We start from the raw sequence: 27,648 nt of genomic DNA, 5'->3' as shown, positions 1-27,648 counted from the left end.
AAGTTATTATTTTACATCCATTTACCTTAACATTTATATGTAATGTGTATTATTAATTAATATAAATATGTAAAGTTCAAGTATATGCATATATATATATAATATGTTTACATACATATATTCATATTTAAACACAAAAGCTACTCATATTTGAAAATGTATTTATGTTTTTGTTTTGGAGGTATATCTTTTTGAGATCAAAGGCACTGGCATATTCATTTAAATGAGTTAAATGAACAAAAAATATAAGTATAAGTATATATGTATGTATACATACATACAAATATTAACATACAATGTATTTTTTGTTGCACAGTTATAAAAATAGTAAATACTTACACTGTCATGTGAAAATATGTTTATTATAATATTTATGGCACAAAAAATGTAAAATAATTTTGAATAATTCTTTTAGTTAATTATAATTTGTTTGATGAAAATAAACATTTTTACTAGCAAATACTTTTCATTGACATTACTTTTTTTTTTTTTTACACAATAAACAATAACAAAATAATAATAATAATAATTAAAGAAAAATTCAATCATTTCAAAGACAATCAGTCTTTATTACTCAGCACTTTAAGATAAGTGATAACATATACAATATACTTATAAATATATATACAAAACACGCTCATACGTGATCATGCATGCACGTTTATATATGTGTGCCTGTTTAAGTAAATTAAACAAGATTAACTCGAATAAAGTATAAATATATGATTCTGAGTAAGTAAATGGAAATTGTCCTTGAATTGCATACATTGTGTAGCCGACATTTTTGTTAATCAAACATGTGTATCTACGTATAAATTAATAATAATGTGGATGTGGGCTACAAACTTTTTTTTTGCTGAGCAAACCTATTTACAATACTTAGACTAAAGATTTAACTTAAGATTTTTGATTACAGTTAACACCTGGAATTGCTCAAGCTACAACAAGCTAACTCGAAACATATTTTTTAATGAATAAGTATTTAACATTGATTTATCTAAATAACAATATATAACCTTAGGTATTACATGAACTTTTAAAACTACAACAAATATTAGAGACTAATGTTAACAAATTATATATTATATATATATGGGTTTATACAAGTTATATATTTCCACATGTACATGTAATAAAATATAATAATAACCTAGCATAGCAAATATGTGTATAGTAGAATGTATAAAATAGTTGTTACTTTAAAAACGAACACATTTTTTTCTTTTTATATATATATATATAATTTAATAATAATATTTTATGCAATATTATTTATTATGGTTATAACATCGAAAATTAACATAAATTATATGGGGCGACATAATTAAAACATTTTCATAGACTTGTCTTTAACATTTTCCATAGAACATAGACATTTGTATCAACTAAAACAAAAAAAAAAACAAAAAACATAAGTAATTACACAATTCAAAAAAGTTGTTTATTATAAATTACAATAATCAATAATAATAACATGTAGTTTTACTAATCAATTAGGTCATTTGACGTTAGCATAATTCATTTCAGATCGCTGTTTAGTCTATTATTCATTTGTTTCAAGTAAAAACAAACACGATACTGTAACGCTGCAGCATTGTTAGAAATCCCCCTCCCTCCCTCCCACCACTACCACTAGAAGCTCTACACAGTAAATCTTAAAAACGTGATGGAAAATAAATTTTGAAGTCATTCCCCTCCACCCACGCCATTGTCAATCTCGGTAAATGTTCAGTTTACGTCATGCACAGCTTCAGAAAATATATGTGTAGTCTACTCGAGGAGAAACAGCGTAGGTTTTAAATTAGCACGACGCATATTAATAAATAAAATAGTAAAATAATTTGCTGCAAAAAATCTTCATGTTGTTCGGAATTTTTCATGTATTAGGTACTGGTGCTCTAGTTACAATGATTCAAGTTGGAATAAAGACTAAAGTTTTGGAAAGACTTGATGGCCTCTCGTTATTCCAAAATAATTTTAAACAAAAAAACAAAAACTTTTAACGATGTTCAAATGGTTATTTTTGAAAATATTATAGCGTAGTGCATTTATCATATCTCTGATATTTGATTGAATATAATATATATTTCAACTGAACATATATAGAGTCGACCACAAACAGAAACAATGAAAAACCACTAACGACGGTCAACAGAAATAAAATATTATTAAACCACGAAATTTTCATGAGAAGCTTTGGATTTCCAACAACAAACACGGACAGAGTCCACTACCTACTGATTACCTACATCAAATTTACATTATGAAAAACAATTGAATTTCTTATCGAGTTGACAGTGAATGAAGTACCTATTCAAATATTTAAATATGCTGTACATGTAGAGAAATATTATTAATTACTATTATACGTACCTAATATTATTATTATTGTTATTATAATAATATTTAGTACACCGTACACGGACAACGCACGTCGACATAAAACTAACGGTAAAATAGAAGGGCACATCAGCCACGATTAACGCAACCTTTGAACTGTCAATTAATTCTAAATTCTTTAAAAATTAACGTCAATTAAAACGTCTATAAAATATCCACGCTTTAATTGCATGATCCATAATCGCAGTGGTTATTTCCATAGAACATAAAATATTATTAATGTTTTCGTGTTGATTAATACGGAAAAAATGGGAAAAAATTATAATGGACCGACCATAAAGTAGGTATGCGCGCTGTTGATACGATCGGTTGAGACTTGGCTAGCGCCAAGACGGCTAAGTAGTGGAAGCGACCCCGGGTCGTAAAAACCCGGACACGAATTGGAAGTATTTTAATAACACAAGTGCACTGGCCGACCTTTCGGAAACGGACGAGACGGTGAAGGAGCAAAGAGAGAGAGGGGTAATTGAAGTCCACGACATTGTTTCACAAAGGCGCCACCGGTACCGATAACAGAGAAACAAAAACCCTTGTGAGGAAAGAACACGACCGGTAAAAACAAAACCTTACATAATTTGTACCGGAAATAATATGACACGGGGCTATAAAAAAAAACAGGAAAGAAAATGAAGTTCTTTTTAAAAAAAGAAACAAACAAATAAAACAGCGACCGAAAATTCGAGTAGATTAGCTCGTCGCCGCGCCGGCGGGATTATAAATAATTGACATATATAGAACGATTCTTGGTTCTTTTTCTAGGGTATTCTCAAGGGTTCCTTACTGAAATTGAATCATTAACGGATATTTGTCAGTGCTCCGGTTACAACAGAATACCCAGAAACCACTACTACTCCGAACGTTAGTGAGAACAGCGCATAAACACGAGATAACGAGAGACAGAGTAATTTATTAAAAAAAATTCATATTTTTTTAAATTTCATCATCAGTGTTAATATATACATAGGATCCACTCAACATACACATATAGAAATGATTTCACGACATTGCGGCGGCGACGTGACTCCGCCTACACTGAAACACTTCGATACACTGATAATATAAATCGAGAGAGAAAAAAGGTATGCATTACAACACCATGGGTGTGCTTATGTTCGAATCAATAATCACAAAACATGGTGACCGCTAACACGAAATATTGAAATGAATTTAGAAGAACACAATATTCTACACACAGTGATTTCCATCCGTTCCGATACTATATCGTATTTAAATTTTACAGCACTACAGTAAAGAGCGGAGATTTCGTATTTTAGTTGAACAAACCAAAGTGCTCGGTGCATATAATATGATTAAGCGGGAGAAATTTAAAATTGCAAAAAGTTGTTTGTGAAAACCATTTTCTTTACAAGTTTCGACGATACGATACGGTTTATATTTAGGACACAATTAATGACAAATCGAAGACCATCCAACGCACAACCGAATATTTCTATATTAAATATCGCACTAAATACACACATAAACCCACACACACCTGTTCAATGGACCCAATGTTGTCCGGAGGTGAACGACGATTGGTCATGACTGACGGACGCCAAAGTCTGCGTGGTGGCTACCGACGGTTGCGGTTGTGCCGGTGGATTGAAGTTGTTGAAGTCCAAGCAGCCACCCAGACTGACTTCGTGGCTGATCACCTCATCCACGTTGCACTCGACTGGTGGGAATTTGTCCAAGTTTATGTTGAGCTCGTCGAATGATAGATGTGACGAGCCCATTATTTGTCCGACCACGGTGGCCGCCATGTTGTCATCCTGCTGATCGTTCAACATGTTGTCGAACGATATGCACTCCTGGGGAGGAAAAATGTGTAAGTTCCAATAGTCTACTTGTATTTGAAAGCTGATTTTCTAATATAAGCTTAGATAGCCCGAATCCGGATTTTTAATTTTAGAATTTAGAGCCAAAAGATTTAATATCAAGCTCAACACCGGTCGTACCTATATCATATACTATTCTACTATATACCACACCAGTTGGTCACCAGTGACCATGGTGATCAGTGACCACTAACTACCACTACAAAAATGACGCTTATCGTGCGGCATACCTGTTTTATGTAAGTGTTCTCGAGCTGGTTGAGGTTGAAACACGAACACCCTTGGTAACCGTGGATAGGACACGACTGGATCGATAAGCTACTGTATGGCGGCGGGGGTGGACGGTTGTCCAAGAACACGTCTCTGTAGCTTTCGAGCGTCTGCAGCGGCTGAGAGAGGCGGACGGTCTGCGCCAAAGTGCCGGCCAGCTGGTCGGCTTGGCCCTGTTCGGCCACCGAGTCCAGGCCGTAGTCGGCGGTGAGCTGCTCGCTAAATATCGGTGACAGGCGGCCGGTGGATGAAGCGTTTGACGAAGCCCGAGCTCTGAAGTCGGGACTGTAATGTATAAGTACCCAAAGATTAGTGATGCTAGTGAAGCTACTAACAGCAGTTGCGTTTTTTAAACCAAACAGTTAAGTATTTGATTCGGTTCGAAAAATCAAACTAACGAAAACAAAAATGCGAACTAACTTTGAAATTATTAGATAAGTGATCAATAATAATAGTTTTCAGATAATATAAAATATATTTGATTAGTTTTAACTAGTTTGGTTCATATTCAAATAAAAAATGTGTAGATCGGTTCGGTTCGACCTGAAAAATCGGGGCACGTGACATCGCTAATAACAAGACACGATAAGAAAACTAATCATCATCTAAAATAAACCAATAAATTGTTAAATAAAATTATTTTATTTTCAAAATGATTGTCAATTTTCCCGTTTTCGTAAGTCAATTACTTTACATATGAGTATTGAGTACATGACCATGCAGTTTAATATTTTCGGCTGCAATTCAATTACGATACACTTTTGACGACAAATAATGGCCAAATGGCCCATTCAACAACAGGCTTATTAAGTAAACATCGGTAGGAAACTTACATAAATCGACGCGGTTAATAATTAAATATTAACAATATTCCACGATTATCGACAAGCGTTCATCGAATAGTTCGTTATACCACGTAAAAGTGTAATGCACACACGAATCGACGAGCGTCGTCATTACACCCATTATACACGACGACGTATTATTATTATTTTACTTCCTACCAGAATCCAGTACGTACACACGATCGATAATGATGCATTTTGTTCTTACAGAGTAGTATACAAGAGTATATATTCTACGCGGACACAAAAGATTTTTAAAAAAAATACAAACCTGAATTGGTAATTCCTGAGGGGTGACACGGGTATCATGTCGGAGTTTTCGGAAATCGAAGAGCTAGGACTGGGCGTGTTTTCGGGATGCAGACCGTTGCGAATGGCCTCGACGACCTTCTTAACGCGGCCACGTTTCTTCTCAAATTTGGGTGTCTCCATGGACGTGGCGCGGCGCCTGGACTTACCGGTCGTCCGGCTCGCGTTGTGATTGATCTGCCACCACGACGACTTGCCGGTGCCCTCGTTTTGGATCTTCTCGAATCGGCTGTGAAGTGACAGATTGTGGCGTATAGAGTTCTGCAAACATAAACGGCCAAATATTAATTATACGGTAGCGATGTGTACCTATAGACTTAAGTCGTTATTATGCCACAGAATACAAGTAGCTGTCGGGTACAGAATGAGAGTCATTAAATGCATGTTACACGCCCTAATGATCATTTAACTGGATAATAATATGGTTATCGAAATAATCGACCGAACTCTAAACTAATATATTAATATTATGAATATAAAACGCGTGTACTTAATACAATTATTGCAAACGCGTCGTATACAAAATTATTGGGTTTGTTACGAGTTAATTTTTTTATTTTTCTCCGCCATTGAATATTATAATATTTTAGTACTTAATTAATATACGCTTTGCACGGCTTATCAACTTAGTTTGGTATAGAAACGAGGAAGAATATCTCGACTTTCGAGATTTTGTTAGTAATCTGGTAATTTATATGTATACCTGCAGGTATACATAATTGTAAAGTGCTAACACTGATCGTCGTCGTCGTCGTCGTCGTCGTTAGCTGTTCACTAAACGAAAAGACAAACCTTGACGAGTACTCCCACCTATACAACTGAGTGGACTTCGTATTACAAATTATCCATTTTAAAGTGAATATAAATTATGTGTATTATATGTATCACATTAATAAATCATGCATGGCCGCCGCCGGTGTAAAATTTAAATCCTAACGAAATACAATATGGTAATCGGTACGATTTGTTAATTTTCAGTGTCCTCAAAAGCTATATTGCCTACGAAATTCGTATAGCATTGGCACACGGTTGACAATATGTTAGAAGCATTAAGCGTGTCTTATAACACTGCAGTCGTCTTATTGCAATAGCGGATCGCCATGCCCTTTAATATACTCAAGGCTGAAATCCGGGAATATAATATAAGTATTATATCGAGTTACCTACACACGACACGCGGTAGAACATCGTGGACCAATTAATTAGACTGTGTGAGGTGTGAATGGTACGAATTCTAGACATCGTAATTCTTATTTGTAGGTGAAATATGTGTTTGATTTCGTCGCTTACAACCTACAAGATAAATTCTTAAAAAAATTCTCTCTGCTGACTACATTTATTTTGTAATAAATTTAATTATTGTGCTTGTGTGTCCATACGACCTTCTACATTTTTTTTTCAATTTGATTAAGCTTTATTAAATGCACGACAGACAAGGATGGAAGTATACGACGGGAATACCGAAACACAAGTGTAATGCGTAGTAAGTGCAATAGTCCCGGCCAATGACAGTATTTCTATAACAAGGGTTAAGTGAAAGATCAACTTTATGAGCAGACTCTCCTTAGCCTATATAAAATATTATTATTTATTTATTTACGTAGTTCTTCAAGACTGTGATCAAAAGACATAAATGTTGCTGGCTTTTAAAAGTTCCTCAAACAAGTAATTAGTTAAATCATTTATATTAAATGTCTTGTGAGGGAGGGGGAGTTAATTCAACATAACGAAAATAAATCGGAAGTTATCAGGTAAAATTATAAATTACAGAATAAAAGTTGTGTATGATAAAATATTCGATTCCGATTAGTTAGTTGCGACCAAATAATTGTACAAACCAAATAGTTTTATCAATAAAGGTAAACAAATATCAATTGTTACCGAACATAAAATAGAATCAATTGTATTATATAAGTCATAAAATATACTATCAAAAAATGATTCAACACGTGATTCACTTAATTTTTTTTAACATTTTTAAAACTATATATTCCAAGCTTTTTAATTAAAAAATATATAATATCATATTATAAATCCAAAAAAAAAAACTTGACATAACAACATATTATTCCATAAGGTGTTACACATGAAATAATACACCTTTACATCTACTATACACTACTTATTTTTAATAATTATAATAAACCTGTCTTCAACATTCTAACTATAAAATTATTACTATTTGTATTTAGGTTTAAAAAGGTGATAATATTATTTAACATTAATATTTCCACTTTAAACATGCAAGCCTTGTTTGTTTTTATTTTGTTCTTAATTGGTATTTACAAAACATAAATTTTCACTTGTTTCTAATTAATATTTATTGATAAATTAATAGAAGTTTGAATGAGTAGTAAATATTCAAATCACAAGCAAAAATTAAGCTTACTACAAAATACTTGAAACCGTTTGTTGTAAGATGTTGGACAACAAATCTTTTTTTAAATAACGCGATATTTATAATACTGTTTGTTAACGAAAATAACAAAATGTAAAATAATAAACAAGATGATGTTGTTTCAAAAAAATAACATTTATAGCTCCTCATTATAATAAGTTAAAAGATTGTTTTAATTATCTCGATATACAAATTAATAATAATAATAATAATAATATGTATACAATATACATATGTATATTAATTGTATTTATTCTATAATATTATGAGATCATCAAAAAATTCATAATTATTTAATAATCAATATTATACATTAATATAGGAATAAAATATAATTTCACAGTCCGTGGGAATCGCAAATGGACGGCTCTTCCGAAATTCCTATTTAAAGAGACAAAGAGACATAATAATATTATAATCTACATAATGAGGTATATAATGAACATCACGATAAGTAACTTCACGATACTTCGATTGAAAATATCAAAATGGTCTTCACTATAAATAAATGTTTTTATTAAGAATTCATTGAACAGCCCGCCCAATCAGTCAAAATACACATTATAATATTAATAATATGATACATCGGATATAATCGTAGATAAACCGAGACGATAATATGACAAAAGCTACACCGCGTACACGTAATATGTTTCTACAGGTTACTACATGAATCAGTCGACAGCGGTAAAATAATAGGAAATGAATTTATCGTATAAAATATATTTTTATATTTTCTTGAACAGTATTTAGAAAAATATTAAGAACTGTTCAATGTGCACAGCCGTCTGTAAGAGTATGAATAACGATAAACCAGAGATATATTTTATATTTCATATTAATACGCATTAAGCGCGCACAGGTCGATTTTTATTTTTTGACCTTAAAACCGTAATTTAACGGATAAGTCGATACAATTCGATCCGTGAACCACGTATGGGGGAGGGGGGGCTGAAGCTACAACTGACACCACAGTGGTAAGTGCTGAATTTGGGGGACGCACATAAATCCGTTTACGGCAAGTCAAAAGTATACATGTTGGCATTTAACAAACGGGATAAAAAAAAATTCTGTGAAAAGAAAAATGTGTCGAGTACATCGAAAATTACAGTAAATTATTATATTTTAATATAAGCCTGCCGATCTCCTGGCTCTTGTAAACGGCACACCCGTGTGAGATGTGCTGGTTTTAATGAAACCACGATTGGCGCGCACGTGTGCGCGGCGGCGCATAATATTGGCAAACCGGTGTGTGCGATGTGATATTTTGTGCCATGCGCGCGTGTGCGTATATTCGCGGCGGCGCTCGTTAATAAATCTATATTACAATGGATGCGAGAAAATGAAATCATTTTTGTACGTCGCAGATACGCCGATGACGCGCTACGCGGCAACGTTGTACTAGGTTAGGTTTTATTTATTTATTTATTTTCGAGCACTCGTTATTATTATTCTCACACTCATCATAAGCACGGGAATTCACGCAAAATGTCGGCATTTTAATCGTATGCGTGTCGGTGAGCGAAAAACTCGCGCGCCCAAGACCTTGGAGCGGCCACCGACAAAACCGCGGTAATGCGGTGACGTAACGTCCGATGATAAGTTGGCAAATCCTAGCTGTATTCTATTTATCTATACCGCGATGTACTTTGCGAAATAACTATCGAAACAGTTAACGAGTATTAAAGGTTTTCCGAAGTCTTTATTGGTTATTTCAGTTATCCTACGACTGAGGTTAGGAGGCAAACGACGACGAAGGATAAAATGGTTTTAGTACGATTTGTTTTAAGGATACCATTACTCTGAAACCGTAGTAGAACAATTATTATTATTATAGCAGTGTCTTCGGTGAGAAAATGAAAAAACGATAAGTCGACAAAACTAACCGTTGACAAACTTCACTCGGGACACTAATTACTATTATATTTTGATATGGGGAAAGAACACTGAAAATAACGAATTCGGCGTATTTATAAATTATTAAAAACGATAACAAATCGATTCTTGATAATTTCGTTATTAATATGAAACGAAATAAATTTTATAATATACAAGTTCGATGTAAAATATTATGTTGTATTATTACTAAACATAAACACGCCCAGCGAGAAAATAATTTATACTGGAAAGATGGTAAAATTACGGACCGCGTGTTTCAATCCGTACAATAATATTATTATACCGATCGTACGATATAAATAAATGGTTACTACGAAACGATTTCGCTACGTCACACATTGATACATCCGCATTCCCTTCCCCGCGAAGTCAGACCAGAAGTATGAATACATATTAAACTATGGGTACCGCCGACCGAGCAGAAAGCGTCGGTTTTCATCACACGTTGTCATCTCCCCACTCGGGAAAAATTTCGGTATAATATGTGTCGTAGTTTACAACCTTATGTCTTAATATTAATACATATAAAAATATAATAATATTATTGAACACGCCAAACACGAAGACGACGTCATCATCTACTACTACGTTACTATACCACTATTACCACTATTATTATTATTATTATTATTATTATTATTATTATTATTACTACTACTACTACTACTACTACTACTACTACTACTACTACTACTACTGCCGAGACAAACCGGTTGTCCTTCAGAGGCCTCGACCGCTTTGCAGGTCGTCGGCGAGCAGAGCGTTTCGTCATTACTACTGCCGTGGCGCTAAAATATTATGTTCTCCTGAAAATCTCGCCACCTCTATATAGACGCGAGTAACGTGATCGATGCCATCGACGTGGACGACGACGATGACGACGACATGGCTGCCGCCGCCCGTGGCGCAAGCTACACACAACTCCCCTTGGCGGTATGTCGTTAGACTCGACGGACAAACGTTTTCGAAACCCACTCGCAGTCGGTAGGTATGTTATATACGTCCACACGATAGTGTGCTGACTTCAGCCGCTGACGGTGTGTATAATAATATGAAGTTAGGTGTGTGTGTGTGTGTGTGTACGCAGTCTGTACTCCCGGGCTCACCACGGTTTCCATTGCAGGTTAGGTTAGGTACAAACGCGCGCGCCTACGGGGGTCATTCATTGGGTAATTAAGACGCAACACACACAGAATACCGGCCATTAGACGACCTCGAGTAATGTTTTATCAACATTTATTTTGAGGTTGGTTGGATATTTTGTGCTGTGCATTTCTTTGATAACTACCTATTATGGAAATCGAATACATACATAATAATATACAAGTAAAATGCACACAGAGTACGTTATATGTATATGAGTAATACACATTATTTTTATATGTTCAGAATATATTTTATCATGTACATAAGATAAACATTTCTTAATGGGTTTTATTTATATTCACTTTAATTGGATTCTAAACTTAACCGGTATCCTAAATATAGAGGATGGATGCCCCGCTAACATATGTGTTACTGTGTTAGCACTTATAAGGTTGTGTGTACAGAATTACTTTCCATCGCCGTTCGATATGAAAAACATAAACTGAACAATGCGAATCCACTAATGGACCAATATTGTAGGTACAAAAAAACTTTGTTTCCCAAAACATTTAATGGGTTCATATTATTCACAGTAAAACTAGAATTATAGGTGTACGTTTTAAAAATTAAGTACGCTTTAAACAAACACACACCTAGCGAGTTAATTGGACGTTACAGGATTCCAGGTGGCTAAACGAATCTGGTTACAATACCTATATGTTAAAATACATTTTACAAAACAATTTTGTAGAAAAAAATATTTGTCAGCCTATTGTTTGACTAATCTTCTTACTACCTACCTACTTAAAGCAATACATAAAGGTAATATTAGAAAGGGACAGATGTGCAAAGATGTTAGGAATTAAAAACCAAACCATTTTCGTCGGTCAGAATGTCGGTGTTTTATATAATGTCTGATCGATGATAAGTCTGCGGAAATTCTTTTAAAAAAATCCTTTTCACTACCTACCTATGACGTGTTCTTTGAATCTTCGGCAATCGTGAATATAAATCTGAATAGTAGAAGGGAGTAAGGACAAAGACTTTCAGCATCAATATTTTACACATGCATAAAATTTGATCAATAGACCCTTTTCGGTATAATAATATGTTCCAGTTAAATGGAAATCATCATATCCTCGCGATACATTTGCAACTCTATCCACTCATCCTGCATCTGCCACCACCCCGTGTGTTAATCTGAAGGACCATTGTCCGGTAATGGTGGGCCAGCTGTTTCAAAAAATCATGAGAGAATTTTGGGACAAAAAGGGACGTTTGCAAACAATATTCCGCGCCCCCGCAACCCTTTTTGTGTAAAATTCCCAGGAAACGAATTTCTCACGGTCGCAATAGTGGATGTGCACAGGAGCGTATATGCATAATACATGTATAATAAATGCAAAAACTTCCAAAATTATAGAAACAATGCCCAAAACGCGTTTCAAACGGCACGAGGGTGACAGACGACAAATCTCAAGCGACCCAGGCGCATTATCTGACATGAATGTCAAAATTGAAAATTGTCAGATAAAAATAATTTTAAAACCGTCCGAAAATCTGGTTTGAAATTATACGCTCAGTGCACAAAAGCCTGTGCTGTTGGCGATATTCGTCAGGGTAAAATTTAGTTGGACGGTCTCGTTTGTCAAGAGGAAACTGTAATGTTGTGTAAACTATAAAAAAACCAAAATACAAATAACTTGTGCTATAATAATAGTTAACAAAGTCTTGTTATGGCATTATCGATTAAACAATGGTGGTTTTGTAATTGCCCAGAAGTGATAATTCATAAACGATTATAAAATGAAGCAACTAATATATACAATATAATATGTACATTAACATACACATACGTTTAGGTATACATATATTATGAACGTATACGATCAAGGATACAACGCGACGGTTCTATGGACATAAATAGTACTATTAGAAAAAAAAATTAAGTACATAATATTAATATATTATATACACGGTAGTCGGGTAACCTATCAAAAGTCTTCATGGTTCCCAAAATATTTTAATTTTTATTACACCCGAAAATGTATATTTATTCAAAACAGTTTAAAACCTATAATATTCTTTCAACTGGTAGTATTAAATCAGGTTATGCACTAGAAGTGTTTAAATGTAAATGAGTATAAAAATAGACTTCAAGAAATATATGCATACAATTTAAATAGTATTATACCGATGTTCGACACGAGGAGTCTCGACACGTTGATAAGGCAATTTATCACATTTTTCTGAATAAAATAAAAAATTATTAAGTCAGTCATACAGACGACAAAATACAGCAATCCACTGTGTTAGGTAAAAAAGACAGTAGGAATATGAGAACAAAGATTTATCATCAGCTTTTAAAAAAATAATATTACCAATGAGAAAGCTCACTATTTTTGTTCTCGATTCGACAGCACGGCCATGTTTATTAGTGTAAAATTTACGTACAGCAAAAAAAAAGGAACTCATTTTTAAACTGAGCCCATTCTCCTTTCTACGCTCTCACTCACTGCGGGCTCTTATACGCACAGGCCATCATTTATACGAGTATGCTCTATCGGACACACGGATCTGGAAACCGGTTGGTTAGGTGGAATCGAAATTAGATGAGTATATTATCAGAAAAGGATATCAATTTAGAATCTATAATAAATCTGGTTATTATAATGCTCATGTATCATTTTCGTTTTTCCCCTAGGAATATATTTTCTAAATTGTTATCTCTTTCTGTTGATTTTTTATATTTCAGACTTCCAGTTATCGTGCAGAAGTAACAGGAGGATAATAATACGAAGAATAAGTATACAAAGTTAGAAGTCATCTTCATCGTCGTACTAGTGGGTTATTACTTATTACTGATTAGGTATAATTATTTTTGAGCACCACGTATACCCGTTGTAGGCGGCCTGTGGTATTGGCCAGCGGCAAGGTAATTCTGCTGAAGAAAAAACGAAACGTATCATACGAGACGCGGCCATCGAGGTCTTTGACCGTCAAAAATGTTTATTTTGCGACTTGGAACGCATTTCACGTTTATTTTCTTTTACTCTCCTACGCACGCACATGAGGACTAGTGACACTATACGTAATAAACGATTGGCAGATGCTGTCGATGACGTCGCCCGCCGCAATGGTTCCGAAATCGTACGAAATTATATTATTAGTATAACATTATAATTAATTCATGATTGTGCAAATTGTAAAAATAATTAACCTCTTCCGGTCTAACAACGTTGATTTGAGGATTTAAAGTTTCAGAGAAAAAAAATATTACTTTTGATGTAATACTATTTCATACTTGATTGTTTATACCCACACTTTTTTGTTATATTATAATGGTTATTATAAAAGATTTCAATCTCCAAACAAGACACTATGTAGTATGTACTGAGAAAATATATTGCGTTTTATCCCGGGGAAAAAATGCGTGGGTTTCGCTGAGCTAGAATTCCGGGAGTTTTAAATAGAACACGATTTTGAACAACCCCCAAACATAATGTTAGAAAATATATCACACATAACGTAACTAAAATTTAGTCTGGCGTGGAAGCGAGAAAAATATTGATAGCATTATTAAAGAAAAATTTTTAAAACTACATACACAATGTGCAATATTATTATCAAGGCTAGATATTATAACTTTTATTAAAAATTAAAAACGATTTTATTTAATATTATGGCGTTCATTCAATATATTTCTAAAGAGGTAACGTAAAAAAATATTTTCAAAACAATAACACCGGAATTAAAAAATTTAAATCAAAATATTACCTCATAACAAGCCAATCATATATTTATTAAAACAGTAAGCCGCAAGAATTTAATTCATTATTTAAAAAATGTGCACCGTAACAGTTGTTTAATTATGAAATGTTGAAAATGTAAATTTTATGTTCACGTTTAGTACCAATGTATATAATATAATAGTAATGAGTATCCATAATACGTGTGCGCGTGTGTGCGTGTGTGTAGAAATGCGAATATTCTAAAACACGCATAATTTCCGAATTTTAGACGGAACGTGATTTATCAACGTTTCAAAACTATTCGTTTTAACAAAAATATTCGTAATAAAACCTCAAGGCAATTTCTTGTATAGGTTATTTTTCGCGGAATTCCTATTGAACAGACTTGCGACCAACCAACCACCACCACGTGGGTCATCGGCCGATTTTTCGATTAAAAATGCGTACAAAACAATTCAAAGTGCAATGTACGTGCTGCTGCAGTACAGACTTACCTACGTCACACATACAAACACTCACACATACATACACACCACACTGCAAGACAAGAGACGAGAGAGGCGTGCCGCTTGTATGCAAACTTATCAGTGTCGTTCGATATTTACATATATATGTATTATTATTTCTATTTTTTTAGCGTTATTTTAACATCCGCCCTATCTCTTTTCATTCCCCACAATCTCTTTCTCAGGATGTCTCCGGCTCTCTTTGACCAGCTTCGAGTCCGTTTTCAGGACTCCACGCGTCATTCTACACGCCTATAATAATAATTGGGTTCCCGGATTGAGAAAGCGTTGCGGTGTGGCGTCGTTTCGCGGTGACCTGAGCCACGGGTGAATTCGATTTCATACGTACTTACATATATTATTATGATAAATATATATATATAGATGGATATTATTATATTACGGTCGGCGACGACTCGTCCTTGCCGCCTGCAGATGTATTTTAGGAAAGTCCAGTGTTAACTGTGCAGCGGCGCCACGCTAAACCAGACCGACCAGTTTTAGTCGTCGCCGTCGCCATCGTCGTCGGTTTCTTCCTCTCGGGGTGTACCCACACACACACACATTCGTCGTGAATTGATTATAATATATACACTCGCATAATATTAAGTTATATCGGTTATCTCTGGTTTTCGTATAATATTATTATTTTCACTGTTATAAACGAACGTGTGCCGGTCTAAAAATAAACGCGTGGCGTGTACGAACGAGTACGCGTTTGAACCGGGCGAGGAAGGTGCGTCGGCGGCTGACCGACCGATGTAGGCCGCTGCCAATGTACCTATAATAGTATTATCATATTGGTCATATCGGAGTGTTGAGCGAGTCAACGAGTGTTTCGGTATAGGGAAAAATTGTCATCGGATAAAGGAACGAAAAGTATCGTGTATTTGGTTAGAAATAGGTTCTCAACGTATTGAACACCCCGAACTTTGAGAAAAATCTGGGTTCGATATCGATACTAATGTTATAAACATACATTTTAAGCGAGTTTGTTCGTCTGTGGAAATTTAGCAGCGACCTGAGTCAACGTTGATGCTTTAATGGTTTTTTATTTTTTTTATCATCATTTTTTTTGATACGATGCCCCCGAAATAAATGTGCACATTCAACTGTCGTAATCCAGAGCGATATAAATATATAATATACACTGTGTCAGCGCTCAAAGTCGGTCGTAATTCGTGAACGTCCAGTCAGTCCGACGAATTAAATACACGTCATATACAAACGATAAGGTAGTGTCGGAAAACTGTAGGTAAATAAAAATAAAACGACAGAATTAAAAATATAGATATAAAAATAATATTTTTGACTCGACATCGACACACACGGTGGTCGATCCCAATCGTTGTCGTGCGTTGTATATTTTAATCATAATAGTGTTAATGAACAAAATATAGGACAAAATAATTTTTTTTTGGCAACGTGAGTTTTGATAATTTCCAACACGCCATTTCTCGACACACGTTCTTGCGCACATAGTTAACACTATTATACGCACACGCACATTTATATATGTATTTATTTAGGCTAGTTATTTTTCACGAAAACGCCTACGTCTCTATCTTGTCTCTTACAATAAAAATAAGAAGTAAACATTGTTTTTGCTATTTTAAGAGTTGGCCTACTGGGTGGATTAAACCCTAATGAAAAGACAAGAAAATAGGTTTCTATCATGGTCTTATACCACGGAAATAAAAAATATAATTTACACGTGTTTACTGTTCGTTATACAATAGCCACCCAGTCTACCCAGGACCTTCGACTTATCAAAAACTAGTACGTGTGTAAATTAATGTGAGCATGACGAATGCGTATCACGTTAAATAGTTAGATACAACCTTGAAATAATATGATAATATTTATAATAATAATGAAAAAATGAATTTCCTGCGTCGTCCCAATGAAATGCATCGATTATAGAACTAATTTTAAATATTTCTCGTAAGTTAGGAAAAGGGCTTAAATAGAAAATATCAAGAGAAAGAGAGGTTTAAACATGATGCGAAATACGTTTATTGAACGGCACAGTATAGCATAACAAAGTTTTTTACTTCTTATTTTGTAAAACCTTCAATTCCCAAACTTGTATGTCTCACCTCAAAAAGAGCAAAATATTTGAAATCAGCGTGCACAAGTTTTTTTAATTGTACTAAAATTTTTTACAATCCTTATTGAACACACCTCAACAAAAGTTATCGTATCATTTCAAGAATTAAGATGAATCTCAAAATGTGTTGTAGCAGCGGACACAGTAACATAATATGGCGACGTTATAGCCATTTATCACGCGCCGAGAATCAATAGACCATTGATCCTCGATCACCAGTGGCCTATACGCCTGAAGAATGAGTTACAACGTTTATGACGGTCGAGCAATTTGACGCACGATATATACGTGACGACACGGTGGCTAACACACGCTGTAAATGTACCTACACCGCATTCAATGATTTCAATGTCAGAGGAGAGTATTATACCTATTGGCTATTACGACGTAGACAAAAAAACTTGCAGGAATTGCGAGGCATCAATTCTAGCGGCGGCGATGGTTGGGATGAGTGGGAGATGTGACCGTGTGAAAAAAAAATAATAATCCGTTAATTCGGCTGAACCGCAGTTGTACCGAGTTGAAAAAATCCATCAGAAAAACCGCGGAGTTCTATCGATCGGAAATGTGTACCGAGAGAGAACGCGCCGACCACATCATTGCTACTAATATACGTCGGCTTACTTTGTTAACTGTTTTGTAACCTAAAGCCGGGAGCACACCAAAAACAGTGAAAAAACTGCCATGATCTCCACTGCACGCATCACCCACTGTCTCACCCGCATATTGTGTTTTAGTACGTAAGGATCCAAAATAATTGCCTCCCGACTCCTTGAAGTTAAAAAGGTGGTCAATTTTTATACGGATTGCCTCCCGATTATATACGAGTTGCGTCCCGGCTAAATAGATTAATTAATGTATACACAATATTATCTAATGTTAAGTTTATAAAAGATATAGGATCACAACGTGTATTTAATATATTATTACTATTTATTTAAAATAAAACAAAAATATAATAAAAATACAGTTTTACATAATAGATAATAATAATGATTTTCTTCAAACTAACATTGTTGAGAATAAATAATAATCGTTTAAGAAATATTTTTTATGTTTAAAAGTGTATAATAAAAACTTCAGTCTAAGGTACAGTATACACAGTTATTAAAATGTTTGTTATTCGTATATGGTATCCATTTATATATTTATTACTTTCCATTTGAAGGAAATTACTAAAACCTATACGTGTACTATGAAATTTGTGATACGTCGGGAGGAAATTCATATTATACAGATATATATGTAGTTTGGAGGTTATTCGTATAAAAATGATCGACCATTTTAACTTCGAGAGGCAAATAGTATAGATTTTACTATGTATTCTCCAGTGCGTAACATGGCAAATTTAAGTTCATTGGTTTCGTTAGTTTTAATATTAATTTTAATATTCGAGTGAATTTATGTTATTAAACTTATAAAGCTAACAAAATTATTCTGTGGTTTGTTGAAAATGTTATTTCGATATTTTAATTTTTGAGCGTGTAAAGTATAATATGGGTAAGCCATTTAAAAAAGTTCGTAACTCGGTACAAAATTAAAACTTCGTAAAAACACATCCGACAACAAAAAGTAATAGTTGTTGTTAGGTACCTTTAAGTTTGTTTAGAGGTAAATTTAATCTAATATTTAAATTAACGAAACTATAAATGGGAACCGTTCGGCGTAAATTTGCAGTGTTACGCACTTGTAAGACGAAGACAGCACTCGAGGGCGTCTTCTCAATAGGCACGGCAACAGCATAACAATACAAATAATATATACAAAAAAAAAAATAATAGTGACGCGGATTCACCGTACGCCACAATGCACGAATTAAATCTCACTTTCCGAGAAGTCGACAATCGAAAATACAGTCGACACCGTATCCTCTTCGTGTTTACTTTGCTCCTCGCCAAAAGCCGCGGCGGCGCGTGCGTAATATTTTCCGGCCGTCAGCCGTGGACACGAATAGTATGGTGTAGCCGAATACTACGAAAATAGCGCTGGGTAATCATTTATTGTTACACGGCCGTTGATCGCACCATTCGCAGCGGAACGGTTTACACGCCTCGAGCGTTTTTTCCGAAATCGACGGCGACGGCCACGGCGAAACAGCCGCCAAAAATACGCCGAAACCGGTTGCGACACGCCTGCGCACACCAGGAAACACACGTACGGGAAAAAATCGAATTGATTTTCGTCGTTCGAATCCAACGTAATATTATTATTAAATATTCGCGACCACTTGTATACCGCTCCATATATTATACGTAATACATATTGTATGTGTTAAATACACATAATAATAATAATAATAATAATAATAATAACACGTAGAACGCCGCCACGCCGCCACAACGCCGCCACCGCCGTCGCCGTCGCCGCCGGACTAATAATAGGTCAACTTTGACGTCATCGAATATAAAACGGCTACAACGGCAGGCGGGCCAAATTAAAAAAAAAAAATGATGACATCGGCGGCCATTTAAGTGTGTAATATATTATATTGAATTAGTTACAAATATTAAATACTGTTACAAACATAAAAACTTAATGATATTAAAATATATACTCGTTTATATAGTATTTTATTTATTTATTAATATAATAAATTGTTGAGCATTATAGTATATTATTCAAAATTTATTTTGTAACCATGAAAAATTAGTAAGTAAAATGCGACTTCTATGGTCCCCACTCCCTCATTCATTTCAAATACACACTTAAACCATAGAGTAGGTAGGGTAGTTCCGCGATTAAAATTGAATACTAATTACAAGTTTAACTAGTATTCAATTGGACCAATATTTTACCAACTATATAGGCGTGATTTTTCACAACAATTGAAGATATTTTCAATACGCAGAGCATGCAATATTTAGTGCGCATATAGAAGGTATCAACTATTAACCCCATGTTTAATATAATATTAAAATCTACACAATTTTTTGAATTTGTAAATTAATAATTGAATAAAAATAATATCTAAAATAATGATAATTTATATAGTTTAGAAGCATGAACAATTATATCAATTTATGTATTATGGAGTTACTTGGATATATAATTGATAGGTAGAATAATAAACTTTGGTATGTCTATTGAACGTTGATAAGTGATAACCATGTGTGATCGGATTACTCAATCTGGCAACATTGCAAGCGGGAAATGATTTATTTTAAGTAACATTTGTTTATTGATTGTAGTTGTTAATAATCATCGGATTCGTACAAGGAAAAATGTAATATTATTATAAATTATAACCACTGTACCTATTTAATTTTAAAAAAAACATTTTATTGACGAATTATTTTTTTTTATGGAATGTAGGAAAAACTAAACGTTTTAAAAAAAAAACTTCGTCAGACTTTCGTTAGTTTGAAGTTCAGAGTTCCGTCCTTATTATACAGCTAAGTGTAAACACATTTCGAATGAACGTGTTACGTTTCTTCTGTATGTATGTGTATAATATACTGATGTTTGCAGTAGGTGTAGAGGAGAGATTATGTTCAATTCAACATCGAATATCATATGGTCGTTGACATCTAGTTTTTAGCCAGGCATCATATCGCTCCTAGGATAAATCGTAAAAAACGATACAAATCAACGGATTAGAATACTCTTGACCGTTCAATATCATACTACTTCGGAATTCATTACAATATATACTCAAACGTGAGCATTTTTCACGCCTATACAAATACAATATATTTACATAATATTATAATACAAGTAATAACGAAATATTTTCGTTGTTAACTACGCAGCAGCACAGCAGCGCACTTAGTCCTATCACAAATATAATACGAAGGACACCTGATCATATTATTATATACATTATCAGTGCGGTGGTTATATTTGCATTATACATTATCACCTATCGGTATTAGGAACGGCTTATAAGTAGGTGCGCGCGTTATCAGTGAATAAAAAATATTCGAAATTGCGCAACGACCACAAACACTTGTATCTTCACAACAGCGAAATTATCTTGAGATAATGTTATTGTAGTAACGTATTTACTAAATATACATAAAATATATTATATTTTATCGGTGTCATAGTATTACATATGTGACACAGATATTGAGACTGAACAATTTCAAACACAATGCTGCAACGTGTGTGCGCATAAAGGTGTTCGGACGTTTTCCAACAATGAACAAATAGAAATAAAATCATAATTTATATAAATTATGTAGTTTTTAACAAACCAAAACAAAAACATTCTAGTGCCGAGAATGAGACACTGCAAATGCGAGCGAAGTGTCGTATTGAAGAAAAATCAGTTTTTTGGAAACACATGACACACTGAAGCTGCAATGAAGAACCCAGCAGTAAACCAGTATTAAAGTCATATAGGTACCCAATTTTAAATTTTTATTTTTTACCCAAAAGCACTGTTAAATTTTAGAGTACCTAAGTGACAAGCCAAGATTTTTAACAGACTTATACAGCCGTGTAAATATAATAGTAAATAATAATAATAATCTTAAAAACGTTAAAATAATGTTTGGAGTATACGTTTTGCATCTCAAAACGGTACAGTACTCATCGTAACACGTTGTAGAAACAAAGAATGGTTTCAAAAACACTGCAATATCATTTGAGACACAATTTTAATACGTTGAAATAAAATTAAACTTTTGTCAAACATCTGTTGAGATTTTAATTTAAATAACTGAATAGTAGTAACCGAACATAATTCACAACCTGAAGTGTTAAAATTGGGTTTTATCAATAAAAGTTTACACGCCCTAATTATATCTATTAATATACGTTTAACGGCCATACATGAAAACTGAAATCGTGATTGAAGAACATGGTCATCACAACTGACTTTTCTTAACAAAAAAAACGCACTCACTCGCAGCAGTCACCCTGATGTGGCCCGTGCAGAGTATCACTTCAGTGAAATTACGAAATTACAATCATTTCGCTGGTACGACATAATGACGCGCAGGCGCGCAGGCGCGCAGCTGATAATATTCCAGATAATTTACGAAAAAAGAAACATCGGTCGATCCCCTGAGGAAAACGAACCGCAGTTGGTCGGCATTGAAACATGACGTGTGTTATACAGGATGGCCAATAAAGATTAACCAAACATTAATCGATGTATATTTGTCAGAAAATTAAGCCAAAACACAATTTTGATTATTCGGTATAAATGTTTGGTCAACTCTTCAAACTGGATACCCTGTATAACCGCATAGGTATAATATGAATATATATATATAAATACAGTAGGTAATAAATAATTTGGCGCCCGCCGGTACGAATTTAAATAAAAACCGAAATCGCCATGCGCGCGTGTCTCGGAACGACGACGAACCTTGGACGTCCCACCGCTCGCTGTCCGGTCCTCCGCCTCCGTCCAAAGCTCGGGCTCGGGGCCGGAAGCCAAAACGCTGATGGTGCCAGAGGAATGTGGCAGCGGCGGCGTGTGAAAGTGCGACGCAATTCGCTGGTCCGGCCCTCGAGGTCATCCGGCTCCTCTTCCGATCCCGTAGCGTCTGAGAACCCCTGCACACCGCCAAACCCATACCGGCCGGCCTGCAGCAACGGGGGCGCCACAGTATTCGTCCCGTTGTCGCGACAACACCTGTTGCTCCTCCGGACCGCCTTCGAGAGCCTAAACTACCACTACAACGATAATACTTCGAAATAAACCTGTGTGGGTGTGCGTGTGTGCGTTACGGGATTTACGCACCACTCGCCGCCGACGACCGAACAGCACTACTTCGCATGCGCAGAGCATGTGAGGGGGAGGAGGCAGTTAAACGAAACGTAGGTATACGGAGGACGTGTCACCATATTACATAGATATCTTACAAAAAAAAATAAACAGTTATTATATTGGTAAAAAAAACACAAGTAACCGTTTTTGGTGTTTCGCCGTGGCTTGTTATATCCAATACTTATCCAATCTTCCAAACACATGACCCGCGATGAAGGTTAGGTTAGGTACACTCTCTCTACTTTGAATACCCATACAATTTTTACCTGACCGATTGTAATATCGATAGAGACACATCTTTCTTCTACGCAGTTTATATGAAAAATATTTCGTTAGGTAACAACTAACGATATGAAATTGGTATATCATATTATGATTGACCATTGACATGCGCAAACACATCCCCAAAACGGCAGTAAAGCTGGAATATGACAACGTGAATACTGTAATAACGTAAAATAAAAATACATATAGCTATCCCGACGATGATCGAATTATTATTATCTGCGTTGTACAGGTCTTCCAAACTTTGTGTGACGATAATAACTTAAGAGAAACACTTTACACAGTCCCCACTATATAGTTGTCACTCAAAATTTTTATTTAACACCCCGTACGGTGCACCAAGTTGTACGCTGATAACAACCACAACAGTATAGTTAAAAATTCACATATCACCACGTGCTGCGTTTTTAGTTAATAATTGGATACCTACATCGACGTGATTTCTACATTATACAATTAAGAAATTATGAAATTAAATTGATTGGGTTAGTGCACCATAATAATATTTGGTTTTCAACAGTGTTTATAGAAGTTTTTGAACAAGATACGGATTTTGTGATATCTGTTTTGTTTGAGCGCAATTCTAAATGCAAAATAATTTTACGGAATCCTGTATTAAACCAATGAGATGTATTTTTTTAGGTTCTAGAAATTAAAATGGTTTCCATAATGCAGAAAATTTAATTTTAAAGACTGTTTTGAGGCAATAATATAATGCAGAATTGTATAAAAACCCGTAAAAAGAAGTGGTATATATAAGTGTGTGTGTGTGTGTGTGTATGTGTGTGTATAAATTCGAATATTATACGCCGTTTGCATCTAGCCGTTCTCGAGACGACGCAGTCGGTCGCGCAATTTGGTCAAGGAGACGACAACTCGACAACCGCTTAATTACACTACTCCGCACTCTCATATCCACGTGGGCATTCTGGACGTCCGCCTATACATGGTGTATGATAATAATACATATTATAATATATCACCGAGCAACTTTTACCATCTCGAATAGTTCAAAACGTAAATTACTAATAACAGAAGACAATCGGAAATAAAATGAAATGACGTTACTATGTTAAGAGGTCACGACGTTGCCAACACGTCATATTTCACCTCGATGACCCGTCCGTGTACTTCCGAGATAATACTTAGTAGTTAGTACCTATACAGATCGCAATATGATTAAAATAATAATAATATTATGTTACATTCGTTGTAATTTTTTGCTTTTTTAATTAAAAAAAGTGAACTTTAATTATAATTTACGAACGAATTATATCGAAAAAATCGTAGTACTGTATCCTACATCACAAACATGCCAATATAATAGCCTAACATTACGACTTAGTGCTGGAGCATAAATCGCAACGAATGTTTGGCAAAAATTAAACATGTGCCGCCATCGATACGGTTTTTATCCACATGGCAGGTATTCAATGAATACATTGGTACATGAATATGGCATGTCTAATTTCCACAGATTATTCAGAACGATTTGAAATCACGTCTACACTCTACGCGCCAATCTACTCCCGCCTAGTGCGTATGCATTTGTATCATAATTATAAAGCCAAAGAATGGTTATACTAAATCTAAATAAAATTCCAACTATCTAACTCAATATAATATATTATTATCAATGACCTGGCCACAACAGTATATTATATTTTAATTGTAATTTATAATATAGGTATTTAGGTATTATACGCACTATGTGCGGTAATAAAGCCTACAACGAAGAATAATAGTATGATTTTTTTTTTTGAAGGACGTAGATGACACATGTTTTGGAAATTTGATTTAAAAATATTTCAACACGACGGCGTCCTTGAGAAGCGGGAAAAATGAAGTGCATAAATTATAACCGATTTTTAAACGCGTATTTAAAACAGGTATTTAATGAACACAGAAATATTCAGTTACTACTACTATAGGTAGTATAGGTACTATAGGTACTACTACAGTGCGCCAGTACTATTTTACTAGTTACTACTATAATAGCGAGTAGTAAGTAGTAAGAAGTACCTACCTAATACTATATTTACTACTACAACTACCACATTTAAAGCATATGTAATATGATCTGTTATCATGGATGCAAGTGGAATGTGTGTATGGCGTGTAGACGGAATAAGATTCGAGCCGTATGCGCACGTTTATAATTATTGCACTATTCATAAGTGCCTCCCTACATAATGGCGGCGAATAAAAGATAACAAACTACGTCAGTGTTAATTCAGAGACGTCGGTGGTAATTAATTTTCGTTATTGTAAATAGTTGGCTTCGTTAGACAGCATAAGATTGGGGTAAAAAATAATTAATTTTGGAAAACCCACGACAGAAGTTATTATAGAAACACTGTCACAAGATCAATCCAGCCTTTGCCACGCACGCATACGGATGAACTCGAATTGTTAAACCAAATCGGTCCAATTGGCAATTTCACTTACTTTTGTATTGATAACAATGTATTGCTAAAAAGTACACACACATTCGTAACGTCATGTTAAAAGTCACTATTTATAGTTTTTTTTTTTTTTTATTGCCCTTCGCTTCAGGTTTTTTAAAAAATGTGTACAACAGTTTTGAACAAGTTATTATTTCACGTGAAAAAAGTTATATTTAAACGGAGTCCAAGACGTGAATAAATCGTTTAAAGAATCACACTGGCAGAAATGTTGTCACTAATCTCACCGAATGTATATAAATATAATACACAATATATATGCTAAGTATAAACTATTAATACGTCAAACAAAAAACGGAATAATTCAATTAAACTCGGCCGGTTGGATTAGGTGTTAAAAATATTGGCTTGTGCACAGGAATACGAACTATCTTATCTAAATTATGGCCGACGTCGGATAATAAAAACGTTCTACGGTCAATTAAATTATAATTTAATGATAATTATGTAAAAGCATAATGTGCTTTTGTGGACGTCACCATACGCACTTGCAACAATATTGATTTTGCTGTATATTTGAGACAAGAATAAAACAAGTACCTACACATTAATTACTATTCGAGATGTCTTCAATTTTAGTTATAATACATTGCTATATGCCTGTATATTAAAGAAAAAATAATAATATATCAATTCATACAGCGAACATTATTACTTATTAGTTTATGAAATGATACAATTTTTGGAGCAACAGCAATTTAAATTTAATTAGCAATTGTCTACAAAATAAAATACATTCAATACTAATGAAAAATTATTAGCAAAATGATAACTAATATAAATTGTTAGCAAATCCATACAAACGCATAGAAGTAACAGAAAAAAATATTTTGGTAAAAAAACACACTTCCATGGACCCTGTTCAAGTAATAACTAATAACTAACCGGTACCCAATAAAAAATCGTTTACGCATAATATGCATATTATATACAATTGGCGTTTTTATGAGCAACAATTCATTAATTTATTTTTTTAACTTTTCGAGTAGGTACATACAATGAATACAGCAGCATACGAAGGCATCAAAAACAGTTTCTTATCGAATCTTTTTATAGTATGTATACTATCTGTTATTAACCATAATATTAATTTATAATAAAACCGTGTGAAACGCAATAGCGTTCATGCTGTAACAATGTTACTTTACCAAAAGAAAAGAATGTGCCTACCTTCCACAAAAAAAAAATTATTTGACTCGACAGTGGTAATAAAAATTGTTAAAAAAAAAAAATATTGTTTGAATAAGACATAATAGTAGTAGTTGATAATAATTATTTTGTTCAAAGGTAAGTAACTTATTTATTTTAATACCCAGTGTACAACAATGTGCAATTAAGATTTTTTTTTACGTTTTATATCTCTGAAATGTAGGTCACATTTAAATAAATATTTATCATACGAGTTATAACATATTACACATTTCAGGAAAAAAATGTATATTATGCGACTGAATTTATAAACCAAAAAACAAAATGTGATTTAAACTGCTTTGAAGTATACTTAACATCACTAAAGTAGTTGAATTCAGAAATATTCCCAAACGATTTTGCTCTATTCAAAAGCTAACAGAGGTGAACGTATTTCGCGACCTTTGAGATTTTACTGACGTCATTCTACTGATGGGAATACCCCACGTAACACTAGTAATACGGCCCGATTTTAGAAGTTTTGCAGATATATGGTGGGTAAAATAATGTTGTTTATACACCTACGTCATGAGATAAAAAAATATTGAACTTTGACATGTAATTTTCGGAAATTC

At 34.1% G+C, this 27,648-nt stretch overlaps 1 protein-coding gene across 1 annotated transcript in view; it reads right to left on the bottom strand.

Moving 5' to 3' along the window:
• Window positions 1-479: 479 nt before the first annotated feature.
• LOC111040392 (forkhead box protein O) overlaps window positions 480-27,648 on the bottom strand; it is a 37,884-nt gene continuing 10,715 nt past the window's right edge. The window contains exons 2-5 of the mRNA XM_022324299.1: window positions 5,625-5,923; window positions 4,469-4,793; window positions 3,896-4,211; window positions 480-1,385 (exon numbers count right to left, since the gene is read on the bottom strand). Coding sequence (XP_022179991.1) covers window positions 3,900-4,211; window positions 4,469-4,793; window positions 5,625-5,923 — 936 coding nt within the window. The 3' untranslated portion in view covers window positions 480-1,385; window positions 3,896-3,899. The remainder of the gene's footprint in view (window positions 1,386-3,895; window positions 4,212-4,468; window positions 4,794-5,624; window positions 5,924-27,648) is intronic.

This window comes from Myzus persicae, unplaced genomic scaffold, assembly GCF_001856785.1.
Source record: "Myzus persicae strain clone G006 unplaced genomic scaffold, MPER_G0061.0, whole genome shotgun sequence".
NCBI classification, from domain to species: Eukaryota; Metazoa; Arthropoda; class Insecta; order Hemiptera; family Aphididae; genus Myzus; species Myzus persicae.
The sequence above is the reverse complement of the archived record's forward strand: the minus strand, read 5'-3'. Positions and strand labels throughout refer to the sequence as shown.